Source organism: Pipistrellus kuhlii, unplaced genomic scaffold, assembly GCF_014108245.1.
Source record: "Pipistrellus kuhlii isolate mPipKuh1 unplaced genomic scaffold, mPipKuh1.p scaffold_m20_p_1, whole genome shotgun sequence".
NCBI lineage: Eukaryota > Metazoa > Chordata > Mammalia > Chiroptera > Vespertilionidae > Pipistrellus > Pipistrellus kuhlii.
Genome location: NW_023425404.1, coordinates 128698519 through 128717190, shown reverse-complemented (window position 1 = coordinate 128717190; position 18672 = coordinate 128698519). Strand labels below are relative to the sequence as shown.

At 46.6% G+C, this 18672-nt stretch overlaps 1 protein-coding gene across 1 annotated transcript; it reads right to left on the bottom strand.

The window, feature by feature from the left end:
• Positions 1-4880: 4880 nt before the first annotated feature.
• LOC118720709 (arf-GAP with SH3 domain, ANK repeat and PH domain-containing protein 1-like) lies at positions 4881-18000 on the bottom strand. Its single transcript, XM_045588655.1, is given in 9 exon segments — positions 4881-5392; positions 5395-5662; positions 5664-5975; positions 5977-6026; positions 6029-6865; positions 6868-7306; positions 7308-7829; positions 8449-8675; positions 17832-18000. Coding segments are annotated over 9 exon segments (3333 nt in total). The 3' UTR covers positions 4881-4883.
• Between the last annotated feature and the right edge of the window lie 672 nt (positions 18001-18672).

Below are 18672 nucleotides of genomic sequence, written 5' to 3'. Positions count from 1 at the left end.
GTTGTACCAGCATCTCAACACAAACAACAAACTCATCTTCTCCCTGATGACCCTAATCTGATCTTTGCTCTGTCTTCTCTGCCTGTGGGAAGGGCATTAACTTTACCCACACCTAAGCCAGGGGATGTCATCATCTTTGACCATGCCCCACTCTTTGCCTCTCCTGATGTCATTCCCAAATCCCACTCATTAGACTTTCCAGATGTCTCTGGTGTCTGGACACCAACATCCTCTCAGATCTGGCCCACAGAACCCTGGCCTGCCCTCCGTGCTCCCCCCTCTTCCCCCCCGGAAATCCTCTCTATCCCCTTAATATAAAAGAATGCACATTTGATTGTGATGTCACCTTTCTAAAACCCCCCCTCAAAATGGCTTTCCCATGGATGCCAAGACCATTCAGGAGGCGGCTCTGGACATGCCTGCAGCCTCAGCTTCCTCCCCCTGCCCCCACCCCACACCCCCTAGGTGGGATCAGCCTTCAGCCCTCAAGCCTGCAGCTTTCTATCTGTGCTCCACCCCTCCAAAGCCTTCTGCCCCCATCATCCCTGGATAGGAAACTGACACCCTGCAAGCCTGTCCTTACGTATTTTTCTTCATTAGTTTTCTATCTCCTTTGCCAACCGTAGGCTGCCCATTTCCTGTGTTCACAAGACAGGGTCAAAAATAGAGAAAGGGCCTGACCAATCAAGTTGATGGAAGGAATGACAGACACCGTATTTCCACTTTTAGCCCATTGGGAATTGTGCCTCTTTGACCAGCTCCCCGGAAGCATGTGCTCAGCTCACAGGAGGAGGCCAACCCCACTCAGCCTTATCTAGCCAATGTCTGGGAGCGGGCATGGGGGGGGGGGGGCAGGTTTGAAGCCAGGGTGAATGTGGTCATCACAGGGCAGCAGGCTGCTTCCCTCTGCTTTGAACCTCACTCCTCATTGACAAAGTGATCCACTCTCCTGCTTTAAGTCTAAGGTGGGGGATATGTGGAAGCCCCTTCAAAGTTTGATGCCAGGGCTCCCAGCTTTCACCATTATTGTCATTATTAGAGGCATCACATGAGGTGAACTGTGACCAACACCAGACCCGTTTTACAGTGTGAAATGTATTTGTAAAGGCCTTAAAGCTTCTCTGACCTCAGACGTGGCCCTTCCTGCCAGGAAACTGTGTGAGTGGTAAGTAATACCATCTTACGGAGAGAGAGGAGGAGGAGGAAAAATGCCCAGATGTGTCCAAACAGCTAAAAACACGCTTGACTTCCTTAAACATCCTTTTATTTAACATCATGCCTTAATTTGTTCCCACCCCATTTTGTAGGATTGGAACAGGTAGAAATGCAAGTTTTATGTTAAAGGCCATGAGCTGCATATCAAGCAGGAGGACATTAGGCTGGTCCCTAAGCAGGTTTTCCTTTTTTTTTATTTTTATTTTTATTTATTTATTTATTTATTTATTTATTTATTTATTTATTTTTATTCCTTAGAGTTAAAAGACAGATTTCTAAATTATTGTAAATGAGCAAGACACTGGTCTGACCTCTCACCAGATAACAAGGTTTGATGTTGAAAACTTCTCATCTGGGACTCCAATCACTATCTGACTTCAGAGCTGCCAGCCATCCCCTGGGGACGTCCCTCCCCCCATGCCCTCTGTCAGTGTCCCTGCCAGGGACATTGCTGGTGGCACAGTCCTGAGCCTTCACACAGAAGCCTGTGTGTCCTGAGAGAGGCCGGTCCTTCAAACACACCACCGACGCCTTTCCCTTCCACGCGCTCCCTCAGGCCACTGCAGGGCTCTGCCTCACAGTTCTGTCACACAGTGGTCATATCCACCCAGAGATTTTGTAGACTTGACCCCCCAAAGTCCAGCCATCACCGAAAATATTTTCCAAGGCTGAAACTGGCACATCTTCTTAGTAGAATTTCTACAAGTAAGAAACAAATTATAAAAGCATCTCCTTCCTCTTTAGGAAGGATTTTCAGATTTTCTTCAACTTAAACTCCTAGGAAGCATCCTATAGCTTGCACCAGCACTCTTCCTCGTACTGGTCCTGCAGAAGTGGCGGTGGACCGAGGACGGGAGAGGAGGAAAGCAGGGGCAGCGGAAGCCGTAAAACCTGGGCCCTGCGGCCAACACCTCATTTCAGACCCCTTTGTACGGGTCCCAGAAGCTGTGGATGTCTCATTGCTGTGCTCACGTTCTTGTGAAGGATTCGGAAACCGTGTTCCTCTGGAGATCCCTCCTGCACTTGTGTGGTTTTATTGATCGTCAGCTCTACCTGTGACCTATGTCTGGAGCTGCATTGCTGCAGAGAAGCTCTGCTCCCCAAGTATTCTGAAGTTTTCCCCTCCCTCTCAATTTCTATCCTACCTGGTGTTAAAAAATAAAATAAAATAAAAAAGCCGGAGGCTGATTGGTCCTCTGAAAGGGGAGATAAGTACCTGTAATTTGGTTTTACGTAATCCAATGTATGCATTTACATATACTCACATCAATACGCAGGGGTGGGAATAAACAGAATGGTCTTCTCTACTTACTCACAGGGCCTTAGAAACTTAGTACCAAAGTGGCTATTTGGGACCCTGTGCCTGATCTCAAGGTAGGGCCACACACAAACTCCCCCAGGCGGCAGAGGCCACTGCTTCCTAATAGAGAAATCTCACAGTTCTTTTCCAAGAGCTGTTCCCAAAATTCAATTAATGCCTTCACTGTGGGGAAATTAAATTAATGCCTTCACTATGGGGAAATTCTGTTATGTAAAATCCGCTCTCTCTCTCTCTCTCTATCTTCTCTGCAGTTGCAGGCAGGTGGCTCTCTTACAACCCTCACTAAGCAGATTGTCCTTTTGGATGAAAGAATCAATCCCCTCAAATTTTTCCTGGTAACCACAAGGTTGCAGCATGCAGTTTGGAGTACAGCAAGCCTGGGTTTGACTCCTGCCAGGTATCAACGGTGATATTGAGAGAGATACTTATCTGTGTCAGTATCTCTGTCTACAAAGTGAGAGCTACACCCACCTTGGAGGGTGGTTGTAAGTATTAAATGAATGAACTCACATAGAATTCTAATACAGTCCCTGGCATGCAGCAGGTGCTCAATAAATGTCCTGGGTGACTCTCTTGGGAGAGGTTTGATAGCTGACATCCCTGGGCTGTGCTCAGACAATCAGCCTTCTCCATCATATTGCTATCAGAATACTTGGGATGACTTCCAGGTCCATATGAATAGCAGGGGTTTTTAATGTCCCCTGAACTTGGTGTGTTTTGTTCCCAAAGCAAACAGGAGGAAGAAATGAAGGCTAGATCATGTTAATGGAGCGCTCCAATTCAGAGCTTTAAGACTTGAGGAACTTGAGGAATGCTTGCTCAACCTGCACTTTGACCTCCAGGACCGAGCATCAGAGTTCCCCTAGAGACAGTGCGGGGTGATGGCAGAAAGGGGGCACCAAAGTGGAGGATGTCAGCTGATATGAAACCACAGCTGGGATTTCCTTATTTGTGCATTACACAGTGAACTCTGTCATCTATATATATAAAAGGCTAAGCGACAGTTGCATCTGAAACAAATGAATGGACAACCTAACAGGCTGTGTGGGGCAACCAGGCCAGCAGAGAGGTTAGTGAGGGGCAACCAGGCTGGTGGAGGGGGGGGGAGAAAGAAGGGGAGGTTGGGGGCAACTACGCTGGCAGGGGGGACCATTAGGGGTGACCAGGCCAGCAGGGTGGGGTAGTTAGGGGCAATCAAGCAGGCAAGCAGGTGAACAGTTAGGAGCTAGTGGCCCCGGATTGTGAGAGGGATGTCTGAATGCTGGTTTAGGCCCAATCCTGGGATCCCAGATTGGAGAGAGTGCAGGCTGGGGTGGGAAGACCCCCCCCCCCCATCTCTGCCCAGTGGTATTATATTATCTTCATATTTTCACAACGAGAAATGCCCAGGTTGTAATATGGTGGCTGTTTGTCAAATACTAGCAAAGGAAAAGGGATATTAGCAAGATTCTCTAATGATTGGATTTAGGAAAGTGTGTGGCCCTCATTGTTAATGAGAAAGCTTCCAGTTACCACCAACAGAACCCAAAGTGTCATTTGAGGGAAAACAACCCTTCCTGCCCATCCCCTCAACACGCACAGCATCGGACATCAGCCCCAAGACTGGCAGTTAACCAGCGCTGGGGCCATTTCCATGTCTCTCCTAATGAAAGTTAATCAAACTGCAGAAATGAAAGTAAGATCACCTGTAAGAAAAAAACAGAAATGCTTCAAGCCCAAGGCAAGGCTCAGGGCGCAGCTTGGAGAGGACTCTGCGATCCTTCCTCTTTAGCTCCGAGGGGCATGAATCTTGGCAAAATGCACATTATTGTTATATTTACTTTGTAAAATAAAGATTTATTTTCAACACATATCTTTTCAAATTTTGCTGGTAAGAGATTTTTACCTGGAGGGAAAATAATATCTTTTTCAATCACTAATGTAATAATACCCAGAAATTTGGAGGAAACCCATCCCTGTGGCATAGGAGCATGTATGGTTTTAATATACAGGGGTGAGCAAAAGTAAGTTTACAGTTGTTCATATGGGAAATAATACAATATATAATAAATATTCACAAGAATAAACTCTGTGTTTTGCATACTCACAACTGTAAATTTTTGCACACCCTGTATTGTTATAACATGTTAAGAGAATGCTTTATTGTTACAAAAGGATTTTTATGCTTTTCTTAACATGAAACAGGCCACATTTTATAAGACAATATATTTTATAAATAGTAAAATTCTTTATTTTTTTATTTTTTATTTTTTTTAAGATAACAAGACACACCGCGAAGCGGCCGGCGGACCGTTCTGTAACGGCAGCTATTTACACGTGGGCACGGGGCGCCGGGGGCTCCTCCTTGCTAGTCGGTCAGGATTTGGACGAAGGACACAGGAAAGACCCCTTTCCTTTCAGGCTCTCCCTCGAAGTGGCCGATCCATAACCCCTGCTCCTCCTCCCCCGTGATGATGATCACCTTGCCCTCGAGGAAGGTCAGCTCGTCGTCGCTGTCTGCCTGGCAGTCATAGATGGTCTTCACACGCTGCACCTTGTTCTTCCCGGTGTTGATCTTCCTGGGCAGCGATACGGGCATCTCGGGCCGGGTGGGCATCAGGTCGCGGGCATCCTCGGAGGCCTGCTTCTGGAGGGCATCCCTGGCCGGCACGTTCTGGGAGAGGTCCAGCGAGTGCGCCTTGGGGTAGCAGTTGGCGGGCGGGGCCTTGGGCGGGGCCTTGGCCAGCAGGTCCGCCAGCTGCGGCTTGGGGGGCAGGTCCTTCATGTGTGGTTTGGGGGCCAGGTCGCCCAGCTGAGGCTTGGGCGGCAGTTCTCCCGGCTTAGGCGGCAGGTCTCCGATCTGGGGCCTGGGCTTCGGGGCTTCGGGGGCAGGTCTGCCAGTGGCGCCGGTTCCTGGGCGCCTTCGGGCGGGATGCTGGCCTGGTCCAGGGAGAGAGGGTGGCTGGTCTCCGGCTTCCGGAGGGCCACTTTCTGAAATAGTTTAGGCAGAACTTGCTGGCCAAGGGCAGCCTTCGCGGAACCGGTGCTCGCCTGCTGAGACAGCCCCTCGAACTTGTTTGTGGTCTTACTGGAGGAGGATGGACCCATGTCGTTACTCCAGGTAACCGCGCCTTCGTTGGAGGGCCCTTTGAGGTAGAGGGCTGGGAGGGTCCGACAGGGTTCTCTTGTGCCCTGGGGACTGCGGCGGGGGCCGCTTCTTGGACCGGATGGAGGTGCCGCTGCCACTGTTGGAGGACTGCATGCTGAGCGGGAGCTTGGAAGGCGGGCCGGGGGGACCTTTGCCAGCGTTTCCAGGAGGCAGCGGAGGTGCCTCCGAGGTGAGTGGCGTGGGCGAGTCCGTGCTCACGGAGGTGACGATCTGCTTGGGGAAGGCGCTGTAGGAGACCCGCTGCTTGTCCCGCGGGGTGCCGAACCCCGGCTGAGCCAGCTTGTCCTGGGGGGGAGGTGCTGGAGGGGTGGCAGAAGCTCTGGGGGCGTGGCGAGCGCTCCTCTTGATGGGGCTGGGCTTGTCGTCCAGGTCTTCCTCGCCCTTGTCCATCTCCTCCTGGCGCAGGTTCCAATAGTACTCCACGTGCACGCGCGGGTTGAACTTCCCGGACTTGGCCTGGGAAAGTAGGTCTTCACACTGGGTGGCTTTCAGTCTCTTTGCTAGGTCGAGGGCAGTCTCTCCAGCCTGGTTCACCACATCCACGGCGGGCTTCCCCCGGAGCAGCAGCTTCAGGCACTCGGGCTTCTCGAACATGCTGCAGTAGTGCAGGGCTGTGTTCCCCAGGGCCGTCTGCTTGTCCAGGTTCCCACAGTTTTGGACAAGGAAGTCAACCAAATGGAGAGATGTCTGGTCTGCAGTTCGGACTGCAAGATGAAGGGCGGTCTCCCCGAGCTCCTGCCCGGGCTCCAGCAGCGGCTCCATGAGCTCCACGCCTTCCGCGTAGACCTGCACCAGTGCAAGCAGGTCCCGGGACCGCACGGCCTCCATTAGTTCATTCAGCTTAGCCGACGGAGAGGAACAGGTCTTCCTCGAAAACCGATGATCCACGTACTTCGCAGTGATGTACTCCTTCCGCGAAATGTCGCTCATCTGGGTAGGCTTCTGTGAGGGGCTGGGTACATTTGCTTCCATGATGTCATTGAAACTATTGTTCCCAATGGTCTTGGCCAGCAGGAGTTCAGAAGTTCCCAGCTTGTCTAGTTCCAGAGACTGAATGCGGGAAATATGGACCCCCATTTCCCTGTGGATTCCGGAACATTCGATGCATGTCAAAATACCCAGGTTGGTAGAAAGCCAGGTGGGTTTTGAGGAGCCGCAGTCACAGCAGACGTCGTTGCCAGCAGCCGCTGGACGTCCTCGATGATGGCTGTGGTCAGGTCCTCCAGGCTGTTCTCGCCCGTGCTCTGCTCCCTGCGGAAGGCCATGGTCAGGGCCTCCTCTTTGCTGTTTGTCAGCACTGAGATCCATGCTACGTAGTCCTGCTCATCTTCTGCCCGGAAGTGATACCTCCTGTTTTGTGAGATAAGGTCAAAAGACTTCTTGTCCTTGGCATTCGGCTTCACCTGGCAGGTGAGGAGGTTCAACTTGGCTGGTTGCCTGTTATCCCTGGAGTGGGAGATGGTCAGCATCCCGTCCTTGACCGCGCACTTCTGCCACACTTTGCGGATCCTCCTCTGCCACACTTTGCGGATCCCGTCACTTTTCTTCAGCAGGTTCCCCTTCTTCTCGCTGCCGTACTCCTTGTTGTCCTGGAGCTGGTGCATGCTGTACCCCCACCCCCACCCCGCGGCGGCTCTGGGGATCTTCTTTCTGATCCAGCTGGAGAGAGGACTTTATTAAGTCCCTGAGGGTGGTTAGTTGTTTCTTTTCTTCATCCGGAGTCTGTTTTGTGATATATAAGTCAGCAGCCAGGTTTTCAATGTACTGTTTCAATTTGTCAACCGTTTTCAAGCCATCTTGAAAGAAATTGCACTGGGTGTGGTAGTACTTGATGAGATTCTGAAGCAGGTCCACGCCCTTTTTGGTCTTGATCTTGTTGACTTTGATGAGATATTCGCACATCTGCAGCTGGAAGAGGCGCCGCTCCTTCTCCATCTCCTCTGCGATCTCCACCCCCGTGATCTCTGTGCGCATCATCCCGTGCTGCTTCGCATGCTCTCTCTTCTCCTCCATTTTCGTGAACTTTGTCTCATAATCTTTCCAAGCTTTGTCGAATGGCTTCTTGAGATCTCCTTGGACTCCCTTGAGGTCTCCTTTCAGCAGGGAGTCCAAGGTGAAGATCACGTTGTGGCTCAGCCAGAGCAACTAGGTCGGGAGCGGCAGTGACCAGACCCGGAGCAACTGGTTGTGGAACGAACCAGAGCAACAGAGGCCAGGCCCAGAGCAGCCAGGCCTGAAACAGCTCGCTCCTCGCCTGCCCCTGCCCCACGGCTGCCTCTCAGACATGGCTGGAAACTTTTGTGGGAACTTGAGGGTCTGCTGAATCAAGTGATGAAGGCTTAGATCTGGATGTGTTGAGTTAGTATAGGGCTGGGGTGTTGATCTGTGAGTGCCTTGGGTGGGGCCTGGATGAGGCTGGTTGACCTATTTGGAAATGTCTTTTGTGTGAAATGTATCATTGGGCATGTGGTGGTATTATTGATATGAGAAAATGCTAAGTAACAGATTTACTATCTGAAAAGGGATTTACTATCAGGGAAAGGGAGGGAGGAAGAGACTGAACATAAACTGCACCTATGGATGAGGACAATGGGGGATGGGGAGGGGGCGGAGGGTGGGGTGGGAACCTGGTGGAGGGGGGAAGAAATGAGGAACCTTTGTAACAATAAGAACAATAAAGACTGATTAAAAAATAAATTAAAAAAAAAATTACTCCCGAACTTGTCCAGAACTTAGGCATAGTTTTCTTCATTTTGTACAATACATGGTCTCGACCAGAGTTGTAGATGGCTTTCACAGACTTCTTCACCTTCTGTAAAGCTGTTCTATCTTGGTCTTGCGCCTCCTCCAGCAGCGCCACGGTGTTCCCGCAGTCGCGCAGCCGCGCGGTGAAGCGGGAAGTAGCGGGCGAGTTGTAGTCCGCGGTGGTCTCGGCGATGAACTTCGCCGATCTGGTCCGGCATCCGATTCCAAACTGTGTCTCTCGAAAAACTGGAGAGCCGGCTCATGTCTCAGGTGTCACACGCACCAGAAGACGACCTGTGAACTCACAGCGGTCGGCCGGCGTCTACGAGATTCTTTGGAAAATATGCTTTCCCTGAAGGCAGGACAGGGCTCCTTCCTTCTGAGGAAAACCACAATCTTTTCTATTCTGAAGTGGCTTGTCTCCAAGATGTGCAGTGATACCTGCTCCGAAGACAAGACCGTCCAACGGAAAGGCCGTTGGCTCCTGAAAGCCTCAGGCTCCAGCGTGCCTGGCTTCCGGGACAGTTGTGTTTCCAGGGAGACACAACCCACAGAGCACCCGCGTCCTGCTGCTCTGTTACAACACGTAACAGGAGGGAAAGGGGGACCCCATGGCAAAACCGAAGGCCACAGCTCCCAAAGGAAAGTGGGAGAGGGAGTTGAGAGGGAGGAAGGAAGGGAAAAGGGGAAGGAAGGGAGGGAGGGAAGCAATAGTAAAATTCTTAATATAAATTATACTACCTATTATAATATTATAGTCACCAAGATTATTTGTTACAAGTTAAAAAAGAACAAAAAAAGTATTTTCTTCAATAATGCTGGTACAGATTCCCTGTTTAATGTTGATTTTTCAAAATAGCAAGCTTTATTTCTCTTAAAGACTAATAAAAATCATGCTAATATGTACATGCTAACTTTCTTTGCTGCCCTTAGAATAAGATTTCAGCCGAAACTGGTTTGGCTCAGTGGTAGAGCGTCGGTCTGCGGACTGAAGAGTCCCGGGTTCGATTCTGGTCAGGGGCATGTACGTTGATTGCAGGCACATTCCTGGTTGGAGGTGTGCAGGAGGCAGCTGGTCGATGTTTCTCTCTCATCGACGTTTCTAGCTCTCTATCTCTCTCCCTTCCTCTCTGTAAAAATCAATAAAATATATTAAAAATTAAAAAAAGAATAAGATTTCAAAGTTGTCAAAGCTATCACTTTAAAAGCACTTCAAGATTCTAAAATTAGGAGGCAGTGAAATGTCAGACTGTGAAAATGGAGACCGAGGACCAAGAAATGTACTGCACAATTCCAAATCATGGAATTAAAAATGCCAGAAAGTTTCATCAAATTTCTAATCGCCAAGGGCATCTTGATTAAAAGTAAGAATATCAGTCATTTGTACAACTTACTGTTCCCTTCCTGGTCAGGTTTACTCCTCAGCTCAATTATTTACAACACACACACACACACACACACACACTCCTTTCCTGGTTAGCCGAGCATCATACAAATGCACAATCACGTGAGAGGAATGGGAGTCCTGTGCAGGCCTGAGGTTCACATCTGCTTCGGAGCCACCACCAGGACACACAGATGGCAGGCACTTTCCTCGGGAGTAACTCTAATGGGCTCCCCAGAATCCACCAACCCTCACTGTCTTGTAACGGTTTTCTTGGATGTACTAGTAAATAAAATGGATAAATGAGCGTAACTGTGTCAATAAAAAAAAATCATATATTTTTTTCTAAGTATGTTTTTTTTTTTTTAATTTCAGAGAAAGGAAGGGAGAGGGAAGAATGAAATTTCAATAATGAGAGAGAATCATGGAGAGAGAATCATCCATTGGGGATCAAGCCCCCAACCTGGGCCTGTGCCCCAACTGGGAATCAAACTGTGATCTCCTTGTTCATGGATCCATGATCAACCACTGAGCCACACGGGCAGGGCAAAATATATATAATACTTTTAAATATATATTTTTTTAAATTGGAAACACATGGTCTTGATTGGCCCTAAAACACTAATGGCCAAGTGACAAAAGTAGTGTAAGTTTGTTTAATTGCCTTCACCCCAAGTTTAGGCTTGAGACCAGGCTCTGTCTGGGAACGCCCTACTTGAGGATGGTCAAAATGAAACCAGTCACTAGAAGCCCTTTCTACTCCTCCAGGTGTGCCTCCCTCAGGAAAAGCACAGCGGCATGAACTCAGTGGCCACATTTGCAGATGTGGGATGCAGGGTCCCCGGAAGTTGTCCAAACAGCCAGCATGTGCACATTGTGAGGGCCTCCCCCACGCGCCCTTAGACTGGAGCTTCGGGCACAAAAAATGTGGATGGCTCTGCAGCCATAGGAGGGAAGGAAAAGCCCCATCCCTACTGCAAGTGCCCTCCAGGGTTGCTGCCCTGTGGGGTAGTGTTCGCAACAAACCAAATGACAACAGCACCCCGAAGTAGAGGGATGCCCAAGGCAAAGGGGCCCCATCCCTGCCCACAGCCAGCAGCCCCTGTGCCCTGCAGAGCCATGGCGGCGTCCTGGGGAATGGAAACGGCTCCAGGGCAGTGACGCCCAGAGCTCTGTCAGAGGAGAGCTCGGATTAATCAACTTGATATCTCCCTCACTGATTAAACAATGAGACGTCCTGGGGTTCTGTTGTCTGTCCCGATGAGCGCTCATCAGCCTAATGTGCCAACCCGCACAGCTCCCGCGGGAGCAAACTACCTTTTAATTTCTCCCTCTAAAGATTAATTCCATTGTTTTGGAACCTGCGCTACAAGCACTGTAAAGTAATCATTAGTCATTTTCAAGCAACCTGACCTTCCCTGCCACAAATCGTGGAGTGCTTTCCAAGAGGTCTCTTTTGGGGTTCTGGGGATTTGCATCCCTAGGGGCTGGAGAGTAGAGTGAAAATAAACAATAACATGTTTGCCTGGTAACTTGGACAAAGAAGGGCATTCACTGAAAAGGGCTTCCTTCTCATGCGAGTGACCTTTTGTATTTCTTTTCCGACATTTTGTATTTTAGTAGCTGAGGAGGCAAAACTGAGAGCAATGCTTTTGTCCCAGCCCCACTACACCTGCCGAAGGACAGGAGAGGACAGCCAAGAATGGGCTGCCCGCGGGAGCCAGGACCTCACTCACGAATCGCCTACTGTAGTCAGTGTTCCATAAACTTTCCTAGGTAAGTATACTGATTAGTGTCCTAGGGTAAGGTGATCATACGTCCCGCTTTTGGTGGGACAGTCCCAATTTTGAACAATTTGTCCCGATTTTAAGACGCCACGGGACGCGGGACAAATTGTTCAAAATCGGGACTGTCCCGCCAAAAGCGGGACGTCTGGTCGCCTTATCCCAGGGCCGTCCAACAAAGTACCATAGAGCAGTCACTAACACAACAGAATGTATTCTCTCATGGCCTGGAGGCAGAAGGCCCAGACCAAGGTGTGGGCAGGCGGGTTCCCTCTGCGGGCGCTAGGGGAGGACCTGTCCGCCCTCGCCTAGGCTTCTGGTGGTTCCTTGGCTTGTGGCAGCACAGCCCCAGTCTTCCCACGGTGTCCCCCTGTGGTCGCTTCTCTGTGTCCAAAGTTTCCCTTTAAAAGGACTCTAGTCCTTGGAAGGGGACCACTCTACCCCCAGCATGACCTCATCTTAACTAATTACATCTGCATCCACCCTATTTCCAAATAAGGTCACATTCTGAAGTTCTAGGGTTAAGGCTTCAACATATGAGTTTGGGTGGGACCGTTTGAAAGCATGCAGTATGATTAGAATGATGAGACAGGAGAGGGGATTCGAGTCCAGAGAGGCTGAATAACACACTCAGTATTCTAGAGCCTCTCAGGGCTAGCGTAGACTCTGAAACAGATTGGGCTTACGTGAAAGGTCAGAGCCTTCTGAAACCCTTTACTTTTCAAAACTCTAAACTTTGCCTCATAAGAAAAAGTCACAGGCAGGCATTGGGGCAGGATATGAGCTGAGTCCAATGCAGAAGAAACATCGCACTCCAGGACCTCGTGTCCCCTGAAGTGGGACCTCTGATGACAAAGGTGAAAGAATTGTGGTGCTCCAGCATCAGCCTACCAACAGAAGCCTTTCTAGTCTTATCTGGTCATCAATCAAATGTGTCTCTTCTTTTTAGGAACCATCTTGTTCTACGAGACATTGTTAACTGGAGTACTAAAATCACTGTGTGTGTCTCTGTTTTATTTGCCCCCCACTCTCTCCCTAGGAATTGGAACTATCTTAAGATGTTCCCACAGTCATAAGCATCATGAAATCTAGAAAGCTGCTGACCAAATGATGCCTCAACCAACTGAAAATTATTATTAATCAGAATTCTTTAATAATTCATGTTCCCACTACAGAGAGAAACAAGAAATATAGTATCTAATCTTATTGCCATTTCTGAAAATTTTACCCCAGAAAACTTTTCTATACCCATAGCTAAAAGAAGTTAAGATTATATTAAGAATAATAGTTTGTTGGCTTTCAGTCAACTTTACACACATGTACGCACACTTTTTAACTTTGCTCAGGGATATTTCAGAGTTTCTGATCAGAGTTCTGAGCTTGGCCTCAGACCCTCTCTATCCACATTCATTCTGATCCTCTTGTACCTACTTCTAGTGCTCTGCTGAGGCTCACCGCAGCATGATGTTTTTTCCTCAGCAAGCATCATCTCTTCCACCTCAGAATCACTGCTTCTCCCATTTATTTTGCTTAGAAAACTTTTCCCCTTTCTTCTTGCCAGTCCCAGGGACATCCACCTACTAATACATTTTAAGTATTTAATACAAAGACTAATATTCTTAATAAATAAAGATCTTTTGTAAATCAATAATAAGACACCAGGATAAATGAACTAAAAGTGTGAAAAGGCAATTCAGGTAAGAAGATTCATGAGAAAGAGGTAGAGGAGGATAAAGAGAAGGAAGAGAGAGAAGAGGGCAAAATAACTAGGTAGCATGAAACAACACTCAACAGTAATCAAATAAATACAAATGGGTGCTGAATTTTTATCTATCAAAATTATCTAAAGGTTCTCAGTGAGTTTTCAGGACAATAGATGCTAGGCTAGTCTACTGGTGACAGCATAAACCTAGGCATTGAGGAGGCCATTTAGTAAAAACCCTGTTTCCCCGAAAATAAGACAGTGTCTTATATTAATTTTTGCTCCCAAAGATGCGCTAGGTCTTATTTTCAGGGGATGTCTTATTTTTCCATGAAGAAGAATACGGTACACATTTATTGTTAAATGAAAATAAAGGAAATGTGTTACCAATATACGGTATGGTAGTTGGGTAGTTGTCAACACAAACCAGACAAACTGTGAATACTACAGTATCAAGAATTTACTCATTTATTCAATGACAATCATGTCATCATCTTCTGGAACATCATCATAACAATCCAATTCCTGAATTTCCTGGTGAATTTCTTGTGACTCCATTTCTTTCAGAATCAGTGGACCAAATCTCTCACGTTTAGCCAAGAGGGGCCTTATTTTCAGGGGGATGCCTTATATTTCACTCAGAAGGAAACCTGTAAGTAGGTCTTATTTTCGGAGGATGTCTTATTTTCTGGGAAACACGGTAGTATGCCAGAATAAAACCTTTAACATGGGCGTGCCCACTGACACAATGACTGAGAATTGATCCAAAAAGAATAACTAAGAATGTGCAAAATGATTGGAACCAAGGTGTTCATCACTGTCTGGTTATTCTAGCAAAAATTGAAAAACTCAACATAAGGACACATGTAAGTAATTTTTTTATAGCTTCATAATAGAATAGTTTGCAGTCATTTAAAATGATGCTGTAGAAATAAATTTGTATATATGGGGTGAAGTCAATATTCTATTAGGAGAAAAAGGCAGATTATGAAACTATGAATTTTATGGTTATATGTAAATATTATATATATATTATATATTATATATTATATATTATATATTATATATTATATATTATATATTATATATTATATATTATATATTATATATTATATATTATATATTATATATTATATATTATATATTCTTAGCACAGTGCCTGATACATACTAAGTAGCTCATACATAGGCAATATACACTGATTAAAATAATGCATTGAGGGGCGCAGCAGAGGGATGGGACTTCTGATAAGATGCAGACCCAAGTGTCAATAGCTTTGTCTCTTGGTTAGACATATATGATCATTTTTAGTCTGTTCTTTTCAGACTTGTTTATATTTTCTGTTTTGGGGTTAATAGCTATACCTAATCTTGTTATCTTATCTAATAAAAGAATATATGCAAATTGACTATGCCTCCACTACACCCACAAGCCATGCCCATCAGTCAATCAAAGTGATTATGCAAATTAACCCCAACCAAGATGGCTGTGGCCAAAGAGAGCAGGAGGGAGGCTTGGGTTTCTCAGGCAATGGAAGAAGCCAAGCTTTCTGCCTGTTCTAGGCCTCCACTCAAGGCTACAAAGTTTCAATTATAGAAGGTAAACAAATCCAAACAGAAATGGCTGCTGGCCATGGAGCTAGCAGGAGGGTTGGCTCCACTCTAGGCTATAAAGTTTCAATTGTAGAAGGTAAATAAATTTCAGATACCAGGGCCTTAGTTTGGGTCACCAGGGGGTGTGACTAGCCTGCAAACCACCACAGGCCCCTCACCCAAGCCACCCTATGCCCCAAGGGAACCCCCACCCTGATCTGGGACACCCTTCAGGGCAAACCAACTGGCCCTCACCCATGTACCAGGCCTTAATCCTATCTAATGAAAGGGTAACATGCAGATTGACCATATTCCAACACACAAGATGGCTGCCCCCATGTGGCCAAAGATCCTGTCCCTATGTGGACACAAGATGGCCAGCAGGGGAAGGCAGTTGGGAGGGGCCAGGCCTGAAAGGGAGGGCAGTTGTGGGTGATCAGGCAAGCAAGGGAGGGCAGTTGAGAGGCACCAGGCCTTCAAGGGAGGGCAGTTGGAGGTGATCAACCCTGCAGGGGAGGGCAGTTAGGGGTGACCAGATCAGCAGAGGAAGGAAGCTGGGGGCAAACAGGCTGGCAGAGGAACAGTTAGACATCAATTAGGCTGGCATGGGAGTGATTAGGGGGTGATCAGGCTGGCAGGCAGAAGCAGTCAGGGGCAATCAGGAAGGCAGGCAGGCAAGCAGTTGAGAGCCAGCAGCCCTGGATTGTGAGAGGGATGTCCCAGATTGGAGAGGGTGTAGGCTGGGCTGAGGGAAACCACCACCTCCCCACCTCCACCCCATCCACAAATTTAGTGCACCGGGCCTCTAGTATAAAATAACAACAGGTATTAAATGAAAATATAACATAAATTCTACCCACCATTCAAGACCCATCTAAAATTTTAGTTTCTCTCATGAAAACTTTATATACTTGCTGCAGCCTGCTGTTCATTCTCTTTATATAAAAACACATGTATATCTCTTCTATCAATGAGTTTTATTAAGCTCCAGAATAAGAAGAGCATCTATGCAACTGTCTGAACATTTGTCACTTGGATCCAAGACCAGGGTCTCCTGCGAGCAAAGATTATACCTGGTGCAGGGTTTGCACCTGGTGCAGCCAGCCTTTTTAGAAATCAGTCTCTAATTCCCACCTGCATTCACCAGGGAAGCTGAGGCAGATGCAGGAATTACTGTGAAAGATTTCCCACAGTTCATTCTGGGTACAGCCAGAGAGAAGACTATTGGAGGGACAAAGAAAAGGTTTCATGAAGCACTTAGGAACCCATTACACAAACTTATGACATATCCACAATCTCTTTGAGGTGGGAACTCAGCAGACATCTCACTAAATGAAATACCTCATTTTCATTCATGTGAGGAGTCAAAGCTAATGAAATTTAGAACAAAGTGTCCCTAGATTTCAGACTTCAGAGACACAAAAATACCTAGTTAGCAGACTTCTTCTTACTGCTTCTTTTAAACCTAGAGAAAACTTTGTAGAGTTTTTCTTTTTCTCATAAAACAAATTATTAATACTTAAACCCAAAGGACCAATCTTCCCTTAAGGATAATTAATGTCTCAAAAAAAAATTATACACCAATTCCACCACATAGTGTCTGATCTAATTCTTGGTGAGGAGAAAAACTACACAGAACCACAACAAGGTCAAGGTCAACAAATCTGCTGAGGGCTGAGCACCGCCACATCTTCCAAGCACTAGAAGCTCATCAGAGCTGCAGTCAAAAGCATAATTTGTAGCCGAAACCGGTTTGGCTCAATGGATAGAGTGTCAGCTTGGGGACTGAAGGGACCCGGGTTCAATTCCGGTCAGGGGCATGTGCCTTGGTTGCGGGCATGTCTCCAGTGGGGGGTGTGCAAGAGGCGGCTGATCGATGACTCTCTCTCATCGATGTTTCTGGCTCTCTATCTCTCTCCCTTCCTCTCTGTACAAAATCAATAAAATATATTTTTTTTAAAAAAAGCAAAAAGCAAAAAAAAAGCATAATTTGTAAATCTCTATCTGCTAATGGAACAGGAAACAGGGAAAAAAAAAAAAAAACGCATCTGCTTTTCCTGTACTGTGCCTTCTAAGCATTTAAAATTTTCATTAAAATGAAATTCATATCATGTAATGTAAACCATTTAAAGTGAACAATTCAACAGCATTGTGCAAACACCACTTTTATCTAATTCAAGACCCCAAAAGCAAATCTTGTACCCATTCAATGGTTTCTCTTCATTCCCCTTACTCCCAGCCCCTGGCAAACACCAATCTGCTGTCTCTGGATTTGCTTGTCCTGGATATACACAAAAATGGGATCATACAATGTGTAATCTTTTGTGCCAACCTTCTCTCATGGAGCATGTTTGCATGGTTCATCCATATTGTAGCATCTGCCAATACTTCATTCCTTTTTCTGGCTGAGTAAAACCCCATTGAAGGGTTGACCATATGTTGTTTATCTGTCATCTGCTGATGAATATTCTAGCTGTTTCTACCGTTTGGCCATTGTGAACAATGCTGTGATGAACATGTGTCTGCATGTGTTCGGTACATGCACTTGAGCACTTAATTTCAAATATTTGGGATATATGCCAAAGAGCAGAATTGCTGCATCATATGATCAATCTATGATCAACTTTTTGAGGAACCTAAGCATATTTTATATGTCACAGAAACACTATCATTGTATTCCACAGATAACTATTAAGTGTAATTACTGGGCCATAAAATGAAATGCCTTCTACTTGTTACCACAGTCCTTTTTGTCTTTAGGTTGCTTTGTTGATTTAAAAAGCAGGTTTTTAGCTTTTTCTCTTTGCTTTCCATATCCAGTTGAAATTTTCTCTTAATTAATATCCCTGACCTTGAGAACACTGGTTATGTGTAAGTTGGTCAATAGACAGGCATTCTTTGGTACAATCACAACCTCCAGGTTTCATTCTTAAAAGATACCTCCAAGTCTCGAGTTATTTGGGAAGATGATCTCATGGCCAGCAGAGTCATGGACAGGGATAGGGTTGGGGTCAGGGTCAGGGGCTTTGACCCTGGAAAATCTGGGCTTGGCATCTACAACACCCAGACCTTCCATTTTGAGCCTCATACCAGCACTACAATCCACCATGGTAGATTCTAGCCAAAGAGATGGCCTTAGCCTCTCCCCCTCTCTCACTGTGTTTGGAGTCTCAGCCATGCAGCAGGTGAGCACCCTCATTCTGTGGGGCACTGTGTTACCAACTCTAGGCACACAGACTTCGTGTTCAACCACTGATTACAATCAATTGGATTTGGAGGGAATTAGCAAATCTCTCTCTGCATTTCTATATATATATATATATATATATATATATATATATATATATATATTTAGATATCTTTATTGATTTCATGGAGGAAGGGAGAGGAAGAGAGAGAAAGAGATAGAAAGATTAATATTGAGAGAGAATCCTTGATCAGCTGCCTCCTGCACAGCCCCCTACTGGGGATCAAGCCCGAAACCTGGGCATGTGCCCTTGACCAGAATCAAACCTGGGATCCTTCAGTCCATGGGCTGATGCTCTATCCACTGAGCCAAACCAGCTAGGACATCTCTCTGCATTTAAAAAGGCTTGTACCTTTGAGCCACCTCTAGGAATTCATCTATACATATACATGGGCAAAGATGTTTTATTGCAGCATCTTATAGAGTCGTAAAATTCAATAAACAAAGTTTTGTGTCAGTTCTTCAGTGTACAGCACCCTCTCCCATTGTCCAGGGGACAGGCTGCAGGAGCAGGGCACTGGAGGTACCAGGACA